The following is a 20,401-nucleotide window of genomic DNA, read 5'->3' as shown; positions in this document are numbered from 1 at the left end:
CCAAAATCCAGTTGGCACTATACTTTTATTTTATTATACAATGAATGTCAAATAACAATGTGCTCATGTGACACACAGTATAAGGTAATTTTATTCTTTAGAATTTGTAACCAAACACAAGTTTTTGGTGGATAAAAACATTCCATGATATAATATGTAAAAAGAAAAATAACAACTGCTAGCAATCCAGGAATCCTCACCAACTGCTCCTCCTTCAGACACAAAGTTCAGCTGACTACCAGAGGTCCTGCCTATTTTATCTCTATGGTCTGAGGATCTGGGTTCTACTTCCCATTTCCACATAACTGCCACATCATCCCAAATTCTGAGTAAATTCCTAATCTATCTCCCTGCCTCTACTCTTTCTGCCCTTCTACTTCATTTACACTTTTCCTGAAGCCACTGTTAGGAAACAAAAATGTGATTACGTCAGCCCTTGTTTAAATCAATACCTCTGAGGTCCATTACATAGGATGAATAAAGTTCAGACTTCTGCTTGGCCTGATAGCCAAAGCTTTTTACAGTTTGGATTTATCCTATTCTTTCAAGCCCTATTCTTTAATCTTATTCCACATTTACCCTTCATATCAGTTATAATTTCCCCAACATACCTACATTCATATTGTGGGTATTAGTACATCAAGTTTCCTCTGCTTAGAACACCCTTCTACTTGTTATCAACTTGACAAGTTCCTACCCATACTTCTAAAGCCAGCTCAAGCACTCTCTCTTCTGTAAGCGTGCAATAACCAAAGTCATTTTACTTGCTTTCTGTTGTTCCACAGCACTTAAATATGCATGCATTCTATAGGACTATAACCATCCAAAAGAGATCCTTACATAAACAATCACCTGAATTTATGTCAAAGGTGACACTGCAACAGGGAAAGCTGACCTTTCAGTCAGTGATGCTTAATGCAATTGCGAAGGTCAACAGCCATATGCTAGAAGATATCTGCAAGACATACAACTCACAGTTTCTTTATACAGAATGTATAAAGAATTTCCATAGATCAGTAAGAAAAACCAGAAGAAAAGAGATGACAGAGTTCAGAAGTTAAATAACAAAAGATGGTACGTCTAAATGGCCACTAAATATTAAAAAGGTGTTCAGCTGAGGGATGCCTAGGTGGCTCAGTCGGTTAAGCCACTGCCTTCAGCTCAGGTCATGATCCCAGGATCCTGGGATCGAGTCCTGCATTGGGCTCCTTGCTCAGTGGGGAGCCTGCTTCTCTCTCTGCCTCTTCCTGCCACTCTGCCCGCCTGCTTGTGCGTTCTGACAAATAAAATCTTTTAAAAGAATAAATAAAAAGGTGTTCAGCTTAGTCATCATAAAAATGCAAATAAAACCACAATAAGGTAACACTACACACTCACCAGAAAAGCTAAAATTTTTTTTTTTTTTTTAAGACTATCAGAAATTGGCTAAGGAGAATAAACAGAACTGTCAAATAATGATGTGAGTGTAACTGGTATGATCACTTTGGAAACTCTTTTGACAGTGTTTAGGAAAGCTGAACATATGAACACAATCTGATCCAACAGTTTCACTCCTAGGTATGTACTCAACAAAAATGCTTACATATATTAACCAAAATACATTCACAAGAATGATGATAGAATCACTATTTGGTAATAGCCCAAAACTAAAAACAGCCCAAATATTTAAGTGTCCATCAACAGGAAACTGAATAAAGTATAATATACAATGGAATACCATGCAATCATAAGAACAAATGAACTATATGCAACAAACTAGATGAAACATGAGCATAACATTCAGCAAGAGGGCAGCCCAAAAAAAATATAACAGTCTATTCTTCCATATATATTGTACAATATAAACATGAATATACATTTTAATATATTTGTATAAAATGTATTTTAATAATTTATATAGCCAATTAAAGTTCAAAAGTTTAAATATGAATAATCAGAAGTAACAAAAGCATCTTTTAAATAAGAATGTGAATGTATATGAAGATTTTAAAAAGTCTTGAGATATTAAAATATACTATAAGCATTATATAAACAAAAAATGGAAAACATAGGTAAACCTAATCTTTGGCATGAGAAAGCAGGGATGTGGTTACAGATGAGGAAGTGGGAGTAGAAAGTGAACAGAGAGGTGGCAGGAGGGAGTTTCTCAGATTCGGGTAATTTTTTTTTTAAAGATTTTTTATTTATTTATTTGACAGACAGAGATCACAGGCAGGCAGATAGAGAGGGAAGCAGGCTCCCTGCTAAGCAGAGAGCCCGATGTGGGGCTCAATCCCAGGACCCTGAGGTCATGACCTGAGCCGAAGGCAGAGGCTTTAAACCGCTGAGCCACCCAAGCACCCCTTAGATTTGGGTAATTTTCTTTTTATTGATTTGGGTACTGGTTACAAGGTATGTTAACTTTGCAAAAATACACTGAGCTATACAATTATGGTTTATGTACTTTTCTGTATTCCTAGTATACGTTTATGTATTTAATACTTATTCTTTACTTCTAGCACATATCAATAAAATTTTTCCAAAACCTAAACGACTATAGCATAAATTATATTCCAATATAGATCTTTAAACCCTTAATAAATGGAAAGCAATAAAATCCAAAAAGGAATGTAATAAAATTTAGTTATTCAAAAAGTAAATATAAAAATTAATGTAAAATGTTTACACCCAGAAAAATCAAACAGATTTGATAGCATAGATATAGGAGACTGAAAACTTACTAAAGAGGCTCTACGAGACCTTCGGCTCATTGGTTGATCAAACGGTGGGCTGTTTATCTGCAATTTTTCAAGATATCCATCAGGTATTCTGATATCCGCAGGCAGTGATAACCGCTTATTTAAATCCTTTAAGAAAGAAAAAAGGAGAAAGAAAGTATTTGTAGGTAATCACAAATAGAAGAGATAAGAGCACTTCACTTTTGAATTCATGGGCTACTGTATTATTTATTAATGATAAGTAACTGTAAGTTTTATTACAGTTCCAAAGTTATCCATGTTGACTTTATATAATATCTGAATGTAAATGCATTTACTGTAAGCAAAAGTGTACAACATAGTTCTACAGAAATGGTACTCTGCAACCCAGTTATTTCTCAGTCCTTTCACTGGTAAATTTCACATGGAATTTACTTAGACATTATTATACCATGTAGAAAGATGCAAAAACTACCACAAAATGTGACCAGTTTAATAACTAACCAAGCAGATACTGTAAGGTTTTGTACACAACACAGTGAGACAACTGAAATCTTTTATTATTGCTGTATCAATGGAAAGAAGTAAAAAGCAACAAAAATCTCAACTAAACAACCTAACTTTACACCTAAAGAAGCCAGAAAAGAACAATGTCCAAACTTAGTAGAAGGAAATGATAAAGATTAGAGTAGAAATAAATGACATAAGGGCACCTGGGTGGCTCAGTGGGTTAAACCCTCACTGCCTTCGGCTCAGGTCATGATCTCAGGGTCGTGGGACTGAGCCCCCCAACAGGCTCTCTGCTCAGCAGGGAGCCTGCCCCCCCCGACCTGCCTGTCTGCCTACTTGTGATCTCTGTCAAATAAATAGATAAAATCTTAAAAAAATAATAGTAAATGAAATAGAGACTCCAAAAAAACCCAAAAAACAAAAAAACAGATCAATGAAACTAGGAACTAGTTTGTTGAAAAGATCAACAAAATTGGGGCACCTCGCTCAGCTGGTTAAGCATCCAACTCTTGATTTTTGGCTCAGGTCAAGAGATGGAGCCTGAGCTTTGTGCTCGGTGGGGAGTCTGCTCCAGATTCTCTCCTCCCTCTGCCCCTCCCTTGTGTGTGTGTACATGCTCTCTCTCTCTTTCATATAAATCTTTAAAAAAGGAAAGATCAACAAAATTGACAAACCACTACCCAGGCTAAAAAAAATTAAAATAAAAAAGAGAAAGAGGACTCAAAATTATAAAGGAAAAATGAGAAATAACAACTGACTCCACAGAAAAGCTAGGGATTATAAGAGAATATTATGAAAAATTGTAAGCCAGCAACTGGACAACCTAGAAGAAATGGATAAATTCCTAAAAATATGTTAACAACCTCCTAAAACTGAATCAGGAAGAAACAGAAAATCTGAAAAGACCAATTACCAGCAATAAAATTGAAGCAGTTATCAAAAAACTCCCAACAAACAAAAGCCCAGGACCAGACAGTTTCAGATTCGTCCCACCAAAAATTTAAGTAAGAGTTAATACCTATTCTCAAACTATTCCAAAAAAAGAGGAGAGCAAGCTTCCAAATTCATTCTATGGGGCCTGCATTACCCTGATACCAAAACCAGATAAAGACAACACACACAAACACACACACACACCCCCAAATAACTGCACACTAGTATCTCTAACACAGACATAAAAATCCTCCACAAAACATTAGCCAACCAGATCCAACAATACATGAAAAAAAAATCAGGGGTTCCTGGCTAGCTCAGTTGGTAGGGCACTAAACTCCTGATCTGAGGGTCATGAGTTCAAGCCCCATGTTGGGAACAAAGCCTAATTTAAGTATGAATATTAAATTTAAATATATATACACATCATCCACCAAATTAAGTGGGATTTATTCCAGGGATACAAAGATGGCTCTTAAAAGGCTGGTGTGGGGAGCACATTTCTGTTCTACTCTATTTACTTAGAAAATGTGAACTTGGGAGAAACTGAAAAGGGAATCTTGCATATATTGTCACACGAAGAAACATAAATCCTACAAAACATAAATCCCTATTATCTATAATATAACCAAACTATAAAACAAATCTGAGATATATAGGAACTATGTAAATGTTTACTGAGAGATATATGACTCAAGTACAGAAATATATACCATATTCCCAAATGGTAAGACTAAATAATGAAAAGATAATTGTTCCCCCATATTAATTTTACATTTTAGATAATCCCAAACAAATCACAATAACATTATTAGAACAAAATATTTAAAATCTATCTAGAAGCATACGCAGAAAGTAATATCCAAAACATTCTAAGTAAGAATACATATGTGTATGCAAGATGTCGAGGATGTTAAGAAAGAAGTCTTTTCTGCTATAATAATACATGAAAGTAAGAATATCATCAAGAGACTGTCCTTTGGGGCAAAATATAAATACAGCTCAATGGAAGGATGAGAAAGTTCAGATAAAAATTTTAATAATAAAAAAACTTTTAAACCTATGATTAAAATTGTATTTATATAATCTGATAAATGTATTCTATTATGATATAATTTATAGTGATATGAACAGATATCAAGTTGATCGCAAGAGCTGAAAATATTAATTTATCATTTAGAAAGCTGATACTGTTTTTACTGCTCTTTATCTGATTTAGAAGCAATCTTTTATCAATGAAAATGCCATCAACCAATAGGACAGATACCCCAAGCACTGTAATCTCAACTCAAAAGCACCAAAAAAAATTAATAATATTCTTAATTCAAAACAAGCTCAATTGTTTTGGAAAAAACTATTTTAATCTATAATATACACTAAAATAACATTCATAATCAATTTCGATATTAAGGTTATACATGAGGTATTAATTCTTTTATATGAAGACATAACTTGTATGTTCTATAGAAATTAGTAGGTATAATAAACCATAAAAGAAAGGATACCTATATTTATAAAATAAAGCAAAAAGAAAAAAGCTGGTGCTTGTTTTATGTATACATTTGAAAATCTGAAATATTTATAAAATATTAAGTATCCAGATGAACCTCAAAAATAGAATTAAAATCCTATTTTCTGAAAAAAAAAAACAAAAAACAAAAAACAAAAAAACACTTTGCTAAAGTATCATTCTGAATTTCCAGTATTTTTGAAAATTAACATTTCCCTTACAGAGACCCTACACGTGTTTTGCAGACTGTTAAATACAATTAACATAGACTTGCCTTGGGATAGTAGATAATTAGAAGAAAGTAAATACTTGCAAGACTATTCTTTACTAATACAGAGAAATAATTTTCTTACACTGTCATGTGCCTTTGTATTTACTATTTGATGTATATGTGTATTTATACACACAAACACACATACACAGGCATATGGTTACCTCCATTGAGATCCGTCTATGTATACGATTTCTAAGACAAACGCCCGTAGGTGACTGTACTTCATCAGATGATGTTCCAGAAGCTTGGTCACTCTCACCATCTGATCCCATTTTTAGATTTTCATGAACAATATCTGTATCACAAAATGAAACATTATTTATCTTCAAAGAGAGGCATTATACCTTACTATATCACATAATTTATTATCACTACAAATATATATAGACAGCCAACACATAAAATCATAACAAAGATTTTTACATTCTGGTTGCTCTGTGTAGCTAATAGATCCAAATGTAACTCAGATGTCTTGAAACACTAGTTAGAAACTTTTCACACTCTGATTATGAAAAACTATGCAAACAATTAACATCCAAGATATTATCAAGAGCTGAATAATAAAATTACAGACTGGAAATACCACAAGGATTATTTAGTCAGTTCTCTCATTTTCCAGATCCTGGAACTAAGACTTTGAAACGTTAAATTATTTTTCAAAGGTTACATAGCCTAGAGACAGAGCTAAAATAGAAACCTGGTCTTCTGCCTTTTATTTAGCTTAGTATTTTTTCTGTAAAATAATGTGCCACTGAGTCTACAGCCAAATGATCTACTTCTCTGAATATGTTTTAAAAAAAAAAAAAGTTTCAAAGCCACTAATGCAGCTTCCCCTCTCTACAGTGTTAAAAATTTAAAAAAATCTTAAAAATTCAAAAATTATTTTCTAAATATCTATTTAATTACAGAAATAAGTTTGTGAACACCAAAAATCTGTTTGGAGGAAAAAAATACATTTAAATTACAACAAATACATTCTTTTATTATTATTATTATTATTATTATTATTAAAGAAAAAGTTAAACGGGAATAGAGAGGAGGAAGATTAAGGAGGAAGATTAATTCCATCTGGTAATATTAAAAACAAACTTATATACTTGTATATACCTGCTCCAAATCTGCATTTGTCAATCATCCTGTAATTCATCTAGCAAGAGTTGCACACCAGAAACAAATGCTAGATATCAAACACATCTGTCACCATAGTTCTCTTTATACAATTATTCATCCTCCAAAAAGTATATTGTTTCACGCTAGAGTGCTTTGACACAACACTTTCCCCCCCTCTTTTATCCATAGGAGATGCCTTTCCCCAATTTACCAATTTGGTGAACTCATACATATTTTTCAAAACTATGTTCATTTGTCATCATTCAGTGAAATCCTTTCTACTCTCAGACACAGATGACTATTGTGTCCACACTTACCACATCCACTGCACTGAAGTGCATTTTTTGGTTTCAGATGATTTTGTACCAAGTTATGAGATCCTTGGGGGCAAGATTTAGCTTATTCACTTTTATATTCCCCAAAATGAAAAAAGTACCTGGTGTTTTAGAAGGTGCTCAATAAATAATCCAATAATGAATATTAACTAAAAATCAAAGAATACTCTAGATAACTGTACTTCTTCTTTCAATGAAATGCTGTATGAAATACCAGTATGTAAAACAAAACAGTATTTCATAGTTACAAATTTGTATTTTTAATGAATATATGCTTTATGAAAATGAGAACTGTTTAACAGAAAACTGAACTCAAGGATCTTATCAAATCAGTCTTAAAATTCCCATATTTTTGTTTTTTGTCTTCATAACCATTATTTTTCTTTTTTTTAGAGAGAGAGAGAGGGCATGTGCATGAGTGGGGGTGGTGGGTAGGGCGGGCAGAGGGAGAGGTAGAATCTTAGGCCGATTCCACACCCAGTGCAGAGCCCAACAGAGGGCTCCATCTCGCAACCCTGAGATCATCACCTGAGCTGAAATCAAGTCAGATGCTTACCCAACTGAGCCACCCAGGCACTCCTTAATAAGCCATTATTGAGAAAATTCTTACACTCATAATCAGTTGCAAATATGATAGTTTATAATAGACTGATATATAATTTAAGAATATACTCCAATTACATAAAGATCTCCGGAGAAATTTTACGTGAAGATTTGAACAAAAAATTAACTTGGCAATAAAATGTAATGGTAACTGATTCCTAATTTGACGGTATACAACACATATGAGTCCAAGTATTCTTTTCTGTCACACTTCTCAGCCTTTTGGCTACGATCAAGTGTAAAATGTTAAAGATAATTTAACCATGCCTTCTATTTCTGGGAGAATCTGAAACCTTCCTTCCTCAAGGAAATGTTGAGTAAAATGTAATAATATTTTTAAATGGATAGCTGAGTTTGCAAGAATTTGTGCATAATACCAAGGAAGAAAAGACAAAGAGAACTGAGAGTCAAAAGCTGTTATGTATAGATTGACTCTGTTATTCTCTCAGAGAGGGGTCGTAGTTCTTGGTAAGAAGGTGTCCAGGTTTAGCTGCCATACTGGGATAAAAGGGGAAGTGTCAGACGTCCAAGGTGCAAGTGCAAGTTTCCTAAAGAAAGGCATGAGACTCTCAAAGTACTAAAAGGGCAGACTTAAATCTGTTCTACTGCAAAAGGACTACAAAGGAGCATATGAACCTCAGACTATGAATAAATACTTGACTACCACCTGACTCAACCAAGAAATTGTTCATGTCATTAACGAACAAGTATAGTCCCAACATGAGTATCAGGATTTTCATTTCCATTAATAAGAGAAAAGTAAAACAATGAAGGCTTATGTCAAAATTTCACTCATTTGTCACTGGTGTGAGCAACTTCTTCGCTGAATCAGGTAATAGTTTTTGAGTACTGAAAGAACATTTACTTCTCAGATGGCTCAATTTTGTGCCATTCACAACTGTAAAAGCTACAGATACAACAAACACTTTCAATATTACTTTCTTAAATTCAGAACCAAAATCAGCAAATATGACCTATTTTTATATAGCTCCTAAGCTAAAAATATTTTCTGTATCATTAAAGAGTTATTTTAAAAAGAAGAATATGCAACAGAGACCATATGTGGCCCACAAAACCTGAAAAATTTTACAATCTGGACCTTTGCAGAAAAGTATGCCAATCTAGACAACATAACAAGAAATCAAGTCCTGATCTGAAGTATTATCCAATTTCTGTAAGGTAAACACTCCCTTCATGGCCAACCTCAAGCTACAACATGACCACCACTGAGTATGGAGTCGGGAAGAAATGTATAAACCATTACATAAAATTTTGACTATTACAGATACAACAGAAATAACCCCAAAAGTAGAGGTATTAGTAAAGTGTAGTAAAATAATTTGGAAATAGTGACTTTTAAGGATTCATTACTTTTGTTTTTAATTAGTTTACTTAATTACAGGTTTTTAACATTTAAATTTTAATAATGGCTATATTTAACAACCAGCTTGCAAAATTCTTGAAAATTTAACAATCATCCCTCATGAACCACTGTGAGCTAACTCCAGCACACCATTCCATAGGGTTAAACCTATAGGGCTACATACATGTCCCCATAGGTGAAACCCCACTATAAATAAAAGCTCATATTCCCCAAATTAACAAAACACATGAGGAAATAACCTGCATAGCAATGCAAGCAGATAAAGCAAGGACTAAAATAAAAACCTCAAAAACTTCACTAAATGTCAAGAGACTATAAAACCATTATTTAAAAAAAAAAAAAAAAACATTATTTTAAAATGATTTTAAAAACCACAATGTGATAGTAAGATGCTATCAAAAAAGACCAGAGAGATAAACAGAAACTTGCAGGTATGCATTTTTCCTAAATACTTAGAATGGAATAGTGACTTAAGAATAGCAACTCAGGGGACAATCATGTATATGAATCATTGCACTGGGCTACTGTACGGTGATAATCTGAAGTTACTATGGTATGACCCTAAATTAAGCACCATCTTGAGATGCCATTCATCTTGAAATCTGGCATCCATCTCCTAAGGGTTTTGTTTTCTTCCTGATGGACAGGTTTTCAAATATTACTCCTCTGTAGTGTCAATACTAGTACCCTTCTATAGCCTTCCATCTTTCTGCTATCTCTGTTATTTTCAATTTGATCTTTATTTTACAAAAAGGAAAAAAATCAGATAATGAAGGCTGGATGACTCCATACAACCGTAACAATAGCGGCGTGCCTGGGTGACTCAGACATTTAAGTGTCTCCCTTCAGCTCAGGTCATGATCCCAGGGTTCTGGGATCGAGCTCTGCACTGGGTTCCCTGCCCAGCGGGAAGCCTGCTTCTCCCTCTCCACTCCCCCCTGCTTGTGTTCCTTCTCTCACTGTGTCTCTGTCAAATAAACAAATAAAATCTTTAAATAACAACAACAACAAAAAAAAAACACACAATAGCTACATTCAGTACATGACCTACAGTCAGAAAGTTTAAAAAAAAAAAAAAAAAGACCATTAAATTACCTAATCTGCTTCCATTTCTGGGCATTGCCATGAAGGATCCAAGGCTTCCTCCAATAACGCTATGTGGTCTCCGCAATGGGGGCTTCTTGAAGGACCCTGTGTACTGGTGGAGGAAGGAATGCATACTGTGAGAGGTTGGAGGCCTGCCATTCTTCACAATAGGCTCTGTGGTTCACAGTATCCAAAATCATTCCATTAACAGCCCAAGATCCAGGATCACATGAGAAGGATTGAGAAAGCAAAACAGAAAACAAAAGGTTTATGAGATCAGTAACATTTAAGAATTCTTTGGCTATCTATACAAAGAACCAGAATTAAAATAATTTCCATGGAAAAATACTTAGAGAAAATGCTTTAATATTTGAAATTGGTTTAATCACTTAAGTATCCACTTCTTTTATAACTAAAATTGGTTAGCATTCACAAAACACAGTCCACAGATTTTATCCATTTGCTTATTTTAATATATCCCAAGCTTGTTTCCAAACTACCCCCACATTTACTAACTGCCTCATATATGCCTTATAAATAGGCATGCTATAGAATATAAAGACATAGTCCTGATCTAAAGGCATTTATATCCTTCCCTTCTAGACATTCAAAAGATATGTCAGTTAATAGATAAACACAGAAGTACTTAAGCACATTATCAATATAGAGGTTCTGAAATTTATTACCCAAAATGTGGGATTTTTAATATAAAGTTTTTTTTTTTTAAAAATCACAGACTTATAAACAAGCAGAAACATTTACAAAATATGTAATACTTAAAAGTTATTTAATTATAAATGGGAGAAATCCTGTTTTGTAATGCTTATGAGGAATTTCATGATTGCTTTCCACCTCTAAAGAGCTCTAATATAGGTTAAAGACATGATGAAGTCTTCTATGACAAATAATTAGCCTTTTGTATTATAATTGTGTTTTACTGGTAGTAGCTAAGGAATTTTAAAAGGAACTAGGCTTCTCTGAATATCTTTTCTCTTCTAAAAAAGAGCCAGCTCTTCTTTTGGAGCTGATCATCAGGAGTAGGAATACCCACATCTCCTGATGTGGGTATTTCTCCTACCTGTAAAGCTTTATCAGACACCAAGAACAAGAAGATGAAGTGGCCTGCACCTCTACTGATAGTGGCTGCATAAAAGAAGATGGGAAGAAGAGGATGGGGCCAAAGCGTCCTCAGGGCTCCAATAGAGCCCAGATTATCTAATTTGTGTAGAATACCAGACTGGGAAAAAGAAAAGTACTTAACTCATAATAGATAACATCTGTCCAAAGCATCCCGTGGCTTATACATTCCTTGGCAGTTGCTGCCTGATCAAGGATGTGGGATGTGGGGGATCTTAACTTAAGCCTAGTAAAATAACCAATGATTTAATAATGAATGGGGAAGGGGCATCTGAAACAAATGCAAAAATTGAATATTCAGTGTAGGATACAAGCTAGAATATGTAAGAAAAAATTTTCTCTTTCTAGGTTATAGTATTTCATATCCGGAATCATAATAACATACAGAAATAATCTGTTTATAGACATATTTTAGTTGCTCTATAAAGTTATCCTGGGGATTAGAGCTTTACAGTCTTAAGGAATATAGGAGGAAAAAAAGGAGAGCATAAAAACATTCAGTTATTAAGAGGACATTTATTTATTGTATGCCTACCATTCTAAGTCCTGGGCATTAACAAGTGAACAAAACAAGCAAGCTACTACTCTCTAAGATTATAAGATATTATGGAGGGGAAACAAATAAGAAACTAATGAATAATAAAAACATCAGATATGATAGGTAATATACAAAAGAGGTGATAAAAAATAAAGGTGTAGCTATTTAACACTTGGATACTGAGTAAAGTTCTCTCTGTAGAAGAATTTTTAACAGAGATTGAAATGCAAGAAAGAGCCCATCTTGGGAAGATAGGTGATGGTGAGTTAAAAGATATTCCAGAAGATAAAGCTACTGCAAAAGTCGACATGTGGCAGGAGTTTGACTTGCTAGATCCTCAAACTTAAGCATGTTTCAGTATCACCCTCAGAGACTTGTTAAAATACAAGACTGCTGGGCTTTACCCCCAGACCTCCTGACTCAGTATATCTGACACAGAATCCAAAAATGTGCATCTCTAACAAATTCTCAGGTGACACTGATGTTGCTGGTCCGGGGATCAAACTCTGAAAACACTGTGTTAGAGGAACACAGAAAAGGCAAGTGTAGCTGTACTACATATATTTAGTGAGGTCAAAGAGATAAGCATGTTTGTATGTAACCATAAAAGTTCAAATTTTATTCTGAAATTGGAATCAGTTATGGTAGCTTTGAAACAGGCAGTAACATGATCTCATTCAAGTTTTAAAAACATCATTCTGAGAGGTCAGGGATGGTGGGAGGTAGAGGTAGTATAACCATAAAGAGGTAGCATGAAAGGGATCTCTTTCTGATAATGGAATACTTCCTTCTCCTGACTGCAGTGATGGTTATACAAATCTACACTTGATAAAATGACAAAAACTATACTCACATTTATTCCAGTATTAATTTCATGGGTTTGACAATGGTCTACAGTTAAGAAAAATGTAACTAAGGGAGGAACTGAGAGAAGGGCACAAGGAACCTCTCGGTACCACATTTGCAACTTACTTTGTTAAAAGTAAAATTTTTAAAAAATTTTAAAAATCACTCTTGCTGCTGTTGGAGAACAGATGAGAGGGAATCAACAGAGGGGAAATGGAAGGAAGAGACTATTATAGTCTGGCCTGGCCTAGAATGGAGAGAAGTAGGCAAATTTAGGATATATTATAAAGATAGAACCAAACGGCTAGCAGATATGGCTGCAAAATTATTTTCATACATATTCTCCCATCCAGCTTTTAGTGAGGACCTATATTAAAAAACATCTATCTGAAGAAAAATTTTAAAGCTGCAATAGCTAGAAACACGTTATCAAGCATATAAATGACTATCATTAATAGTTTTTAAAAATTATTTACGTAGCAAATATAAAGGAAAGTAGAATGGCAGAAAAGGGGAGAAGGGGGAAACAAAACAGTGAAGGAGAGAGAAAAATCAAGGATAATTACTGATTTTTAAATTTTAAGTGGTTTTGGTTAAATGAAGGAAGTTGGAAAAGAAGTGGATTTAGGGGGAAGGAAATCAAGAATTCTGGTTTGGTAGTATTAAGTTTGACTCTTATTAAACACCTATGTGGCGAAGTCAACTAATATCTGGATATGAATCTAGAGATCCAGACAAAAGTCCGGACTAGAAGTATAGATTTAAAGTAGTCAGTATACACATATTATCAGAAATCATGGGACTGAACAACGTCAGCCCAAGGAGAGTGTACAGAAAGGAGAAGGGGTCCATGAATCATAAAATATCCCAACATTTCAAGAGTATGACAGCAATGAACTGGGCAATTCATTAAGATAATACGTTGCATTTTAAAAAATAGAAATTTTTAAGACATCATGCTAAGTGAAAGAAGTCAGACACAAAAAGACAAATATTGTATGATTCCACTTATATGAGGTACCTTGAACAGGCAAATTCATAGAGACAGAAAGTAGAATGTTGTTACCAGGGACTGAGGGAAGGAGAGAACAGAGCTATTATTTATTGGATATAGAGTTTCAGTTTGGAATGATGAAAAAGTTCTGGGGATAGATGGTGGAGATACCCACACTGCATAACAACGTGAATGTACTTAATGCCACTAAAACCAGAAACTTCGAAATGGTTAAAATAGTAAATTACACATTATGTATAATTTAACATAATTTTTAAAGTAATGGAAATCTATATGAAAAACAGCAGATCTTTCTTATTCTACAAAGTAGTTCAAAGTAAGACTTCCCAATGATTTTTTTAACATCATAACATGTCAATCACTATGGTCTTATGCATCTTATTCATTTGGATCTTCTGATTATGTGAACTACTCTAAGCAGGAACATACAATTTAGTAGCCCATCCTGTACTCTTTGTCATTCCCTACTCCTAATCCTGCTCTTACAAACACTATTAATATCAGACCCTAATCAGACCCTACACACATCCATAGTCTGTGCTTTCAACCTCATCCTTTCATGGACCTCTGCTATTTGTAGCAGTTAGGTACTACTGAGAATTTATATGTCATCCACTATTGTAAAAAAAACTGTCACTGCTATCATGTATCAGATCAGAAGAAAGAAAACAACCTGGGAGTACAACAAAGCTTCATAATATCCAACTATTAGGCTTGTTGACTCTAAACATCGTAATAAACTGACCCAGTGCACAGACTGAGTAATAAAGAAAAGAAACTGGACTATCTGGAAAACTACATTTCAAGCTTTGTTTGCCTTTTAAGGTTTCTTCAGATTCTAAATAATCATGAGAAGCAACATTCTGTTAAGTTTTATTATACTTCCTAATAACATTACGATGCAGTTTTCTTAGTTGAAGAAATTCAGTTGTCGGGCGCCTGGGTGGCTCAGTGGGTTAAGCCGCTGCCTTCGGCTCAGGTCATGATCTCGGGGTCCTGGGATCAAGTCCCACATCAGGCTCTCTGCTCAGCAGGGAGCCTGCTTCCTCCTCTCTCTGTCTGCCTGCCTCTCTGCCTACTTGTAATCTCTCTCTGTCAAATAAATAAATAAAATCTTTAAAAAAAAAAAAAAAGAAATTCAGTTGTCAAAAAAAGTAATTTTTGTTGTAGCTGCAGTTGAAAGCCCCAAATAGTATATATAAAATAAAACTTTTTTTTAGTGTAACTGTGATTTATTTCCCATCTCATATTTAAATTGTCACCTATTCCCCTCATCAAAATTCAGTAATTTTAATATATCTTCTCATCAGAGTAAGGTTAACTACTTAGACAAGATCCTGAAATATCTTAACTTTCTATGGTATGTCTAAAATACTATTAAGACATTCACTGGCCTGGCTGGGTGGCTCAGGTTAGGCATCCCACTCTTGATTTTAGTTCAGGTCACAATCTCAGGGCAATGAGACTGAACCCCATAGATTTTCTTCCTCTCCTTCTGCCACTCCCCCCACCCTCTCTTAAAAACAAACAAACAAAAAACAAAACAAAAAAACCCCAAAGGGCTTAATAAAAATACCAAGAATTCAAAGGGGGTTTGAAAGAGAATTAAGGATTTTGCTCCTGGTACAAAAAGTAAGACATAAAACTGTGTTTTGAGTTTTGACCCAAATGCAAGATGTGTCTCCCTCCTACATGTAAGTTATATCCAAATTATTATTGTTAAATTTTCTACTGAACTCATCATCTATTTCTCCTCTCCCCTATTACAACTAGCCAGACAGACCTGAGTAAATAATGATCCTCTGAGAAAAGAGATAAACTGAGGCTTGAGTAAGATAACTTACTTACTCAGAGTCATACAACTAATGAGGGTGTAAGTGTATTAGTGTATCCCAAATTCTAATCCATGCCTTCTAACTTAAAGTCTAGAGCCCTTTATATTGTATCTTTCCCTCTCTCACAACAAAGACATCTACATTCAACAGAAATGGGTAGGGGTATTCATTCATGTTTTCACCCACAGCCACAAATTTCTAACAGAAGAATTTCAGGTACAGGCAAGAAAGGCTTGCCAGAGAATGAGTACTTCATGACATACTGGCAGTCATTCCTGTAACTCCTTTCTTGTTATTAGTAGGGCATCCCTAGGGTTATTTCAGTTTTGAATATGCAGCCTTGTTCTATAAATTTCATCAGGATTTTACATTTTAATCCACTCAATCAAAGAAGCTCTTTTCATTTTGTATCAACATCTGTGTACTACTACAGAACTGCCAAACATGTGAAATGTTGTATGTCGATCTACTATTAAGTGTGCTAAATATTATGGATAGACCCTGCAGTAAATATAAAATAAGGAGAATAAGATTCACTCACGTCATGAACCTTGTCTTCTATGGTCCACGTACATATACAATGTTAGAAAGCTACAATGAAGCCTCAAAAAGGAATTTCACAAACTTACACTTTTAAGCTGTATTAACTTAGGTTAACTTAAAAATAGTTATTTAACAACCAGGATAATATTATAGAAATTATTCATTTAAGAGGCAATAAAAAACAGAAAGATAAACAGGATAGGAGAGTCCATAAGGGTTAGAGACTAGGTATAGTAACACTCCTGGAGTAAAAATGAAACACCCCAATAAGTAAGTAAGCAAATGTAACAGTCTTCTGTTTCCTAAGTGAACCAGAGAACAAGACAAAGAAACAAACAAAAGGAGCTATTAGGAACTCATCGGAAAAGTAAATTCACATTCAATTTATAAAGTAATTAAAAGGGGGAAGCATCTCTCCTTCTCTCCCCTCCCCAGCCCCCAAATACTTACCATTATCCTTGCTACTGTTTTCTTCAATAGTCATTTGTTCCGCCAATTCAGACAATGATTCATCAATAGTCTGGCTTCCTCGAAGAGTGAGGGATAGCCTTCTCTTAAATTTTTTCATCCTATCAACTGAATGTGACTTGAAATATCCTAAAAGAACAGAACAGAATGAGAACAAAATTAAAGCTCTTAAATATTTTAAAGCTTAAGAAAAATGTCATTCTGAGTTTACTGAGAATCTCCCAACCAGGAATATAAAAAGAAATTCTCATGCCCACCAATCACCACAAAATCCAACCCCGTCAAGATCTAGTCACTTTGATTAATGCTATATTTATGCCATATCACCAGTAGAGCAGGGGATTTTACAAAACTAAATTAAAATGCAGGTTTGCAGCATCACAACTGAATTTAGAAGGATTAGAAATTTTCCTAAAATGTGTTTTTTAAAAACTAATATAGTTAAAATATCAGTACTATTTTGATGCGTAGGTCCCATCATTATAAATGTCAACCATCACATTGGAAGCAGTGTTATCTTTATATATAAATGGGGGAATAGGAGAAGTGAAAGGGGCTGGAAAGAGAATAAAGAATGATGTTTGACACTTTATTAAATAGCTCCAACAGGAATTTTCTTTTTTAAGTTCTTATTTAACCAATATATTGAATTTCTGTCCCCCCCCTTGGAACCTCTCTTCCTGTTATCCTAACAATGCCAAGTTTTAGAAGGAAGAATGAAAGCCAAATTCATAGCACTAAATGCATACCCAGTACTATATACACTTTCATAGCACTTAATTCACTTAGTCTTCTTAACTCTGAAGAGAAGACTATCTATAGCAGCCAGAAGATCCAATTTTCACAAATAAACTAATAACTTCAAAAAAGTTCCCTGGCTGAAGTCAAATGGAAAATAAATAATAGAGCTGAGATTTAAAACTAGGATTATCTTTTCCTCTACAATTTAACCTCTCTGGAATTAGGATATAAAATATAGTTGGGGAAAAAAAAAAAAAGCTTTTTTTTCTTAGTGGTACATACAGCAATGGTATGATTCATAGTAGAGTCTCAAATAAAATCAAACAAAGCATTTGCTGCCAAAACAAATTCCTCAGTAATTTACTTGCAACTTCTTTTCTAATTCACTATTTCTTACTTGGGATAAGGAACTTTACCAGATTACAAACATAATATAACCATTAGCCCAACTAAAAATATGAGCCTTTTAACTCCCCTATACTAAATACATGTTTTACCATCCAGCTCTGGGCATCTACTTTGAATCTCTAAGTATTTTGCTTATTTTCTCACTCTAAGGTCTACAGAAATAGCTAAATACCCTGAACAAGTAAACTCTACATAAGGTGTTATATGAATAAGTTTTATTGGCTCTAAGCCTGAGGGGAGGGTACTGAGTAGAAATTTTTAAGTGACAATATTATATTTTACCAACTTCTTTTTACATACGTATTAAAAAAATTCATAACAAAAATATTAAAAAACCACACACACTAAAATAGCAATAGTGTAGTATAACTACACTCTAATGAGGACTCTTTTTATCCTTAAGCACTAACACAACTGCTATTTTTTTTTTAAGATTTTATTTATTTATTTGTCAGAGACAGAGGGAGAGAGAGCGAGTGAGCACAGGCAGACAGAGAGGCAGGCAGAGGCAGAGAGAGAAGCAGGCTCCCTGCTGAGCAAGGATCCCGATACAGGACTCGATCCCAGGACCCTGGGATCATGACCTGAGCCGAAGGCAGCTGCTTAACCAACTGAGCCACCCAGGAGTCCCACAACTGCTATTTTTTGGTGAGATACTGAAAAACCCCTCTTCCTTAGAAAAGGACAAATCCATGGTACTGAGTATGATATACTAAGTTATCTTCCAGTTGACTAATCCTCTTTTTAGCTGTCTCTAATCAAGTTAAAACCATCTATAGTTACTATATTTTTCAGTTCTAGAATTTCTATTTGATTCTTTTCTATAGATTCCTGTTCTCTAGTTACATTCTCCATCTTGCTATCTATTTTTGTGGATAGATTTTCATACTCTAAAGTCTTGTCTGTAATATGTAGTCTGCATAACCTATTTCTATTGTTGACTTATCTCTGTTGGTCTTGTATATGCCTAGTAATTTTTAATTGAATGTTACACACTGTATGTAATAACTGCATGAAAATATGTATGAAAAAGTCTAGAGGCTCTAGATTATGTTACCTTCTTCCAGAGATTATTCAATTTTTTTCTAACAAGCAGCCAGAGTAGGAGCAGATTACCTTAAACCAATCAAGGGCTGAGCTGGCATGAGACTGGGTTTCAAACACCATTAATACTGGTCTACCTCTGATTTGTTCCCACTCTTACTGTGCCCCCTTCAAAGGATTCCAGCTACAACCCTATGGCTAGAACAACAAAAACAAAAAACTATTGAAAGCTCCAATCAACTTCCTCAGTTGCTTTTTGTTTATCCCTTCTACAATGTTCAGCTTTCATTATCTTACCCAAAATAACTTAGTTAGAAAACACCTCAAGAGGGGAAACCAGCCCAGAATATATCTCCCTTCCCTTCTGAATCTTAACTCCTTAAGGTGTGACTAACTTCAAAGCATGACAATGCCTTCAAACTCATTTTTTCCCTGTATGTCAAATAGTTCTCTGCAGGGTATGTCATATAATACAAGTTGCTCTATAATAGGCAAAAATGGAAGTGCAGGTGTGGATTAAAAGAGATAATATATTTGTGACAGCACCATACTGTTCTGATTATTACAGCTTTGTAGTAGATCTTTAAATCTGTAATTGTGTTACCTCCAGCACTGTCCTTCTTTCTCAAGACAGCTATTGCTATTAAGGGTTTTTCGTGGCTCCATACAAATTTTACAATTATTTGTTTTAATTCTATAACAAAATGGTGTTGGTATTTGGATAGGCACTGCACTGAATCTGTAGACTACTCTGGGTAGTATGGATATTTTAACAATAGCAATTCTTCTAATCGATGAGTATGGAATATCTTTCCATTTATTTGTGCTATTGTCAATGTCTTTCATCAATGTCTTACAGTTTTCTGAGAACAGGGTTTTCACTTCCTCGGTTAAGTTTAACCCCAGGTATTTTATTCTTTTTGGTGTATAGTATATTACTTACAATAGCCAAGACCTGAAAGCAGCCTAAGTGTCCATCAATAGATGAATGGATAAAGAGGATGTGGTGTGGAATATTACATAGCCATAAAAAAGGACGCAATCTTTCCATTTGCAAGAACAATGGATAGATTTAGAGGGTATTATGGTAAGTGAAATTAGTCAGAGAAAGATGAATGCTGTTTAACTTCACTTATATGTAGAATCTAAAAAAACAAATGCATAAACAAACAAAAAGCAGAATCAGACCTACAACTACAGGGAACAAAAATGGATAGTTACCAGAGGGAGTGGGAGCAGTGTGTGCAAAATGGGTGAAGGAAAGATGATGATACAGATTTCTAGTCATGGAATAAGGTTGTATGGTGACAGATGGTAGCTATACTTGTGGTGAGCATAACATATCACAGAGATACTGAATCACTATGTTGTACGTGTGAACCTAA

The 20,401-nt window shown here is 34.4% G+C and overlaps 1 protein-coding gene across 1 annotated transcript in view; it reads right to left on the bottom strand.

Moving 5' to 3' along the window:
- CDK17 (cyclin dependent kinase 17) overlaps positions 1-20,401 on the bottom strand; it is a 112,819-nt gene that overhangs the window by 23,890 nt on the left and 68,528 nt on the right. The window contains exons 2-5 of the mRNA XM_044227876.1: positions 16,806-16,952; positions 10,451-10,615; positions 6,085-6,218; positions 2,721-2,846 (exon numbers count right to left, since the gene is read on the bottom strand). Of these exons, the coding sequence (XP_044083811.1) occupies positions 2,721-2,846; positions 6,085-6,218; positions 10,451-10,615; positions 16,806-16,923 (543 nt within the window). The 5' untranslated portion in view covers positions 16,924-16,952. The remainder of the gene's footprint in view (positions 1-2,720; positions 2,847-6,084; positions 6,219-10,450; positions 10,616-16,805; positions 16,953-20,401) is intronic.

The sequence above is a fragment of the Neovison vison genome, chromosome 12, assembly GCF_020171115.1.
Source record: "Neovison vison isolate M4711 chromosome 12, ASM_NN_V1, whole genome shotgun sequence".
Classification (NCBI taxonomy): Eukaryota; Metazoa; Chordata; class Mammalia; order Carnivora; family Mustelidae; genus Neogale; species Neogale vison.
The sequence above is the reverse complement of the archived record's forward strand: the minus strand, read 5'-3'. Positions and strand labels throughout refer to the sequence as shown.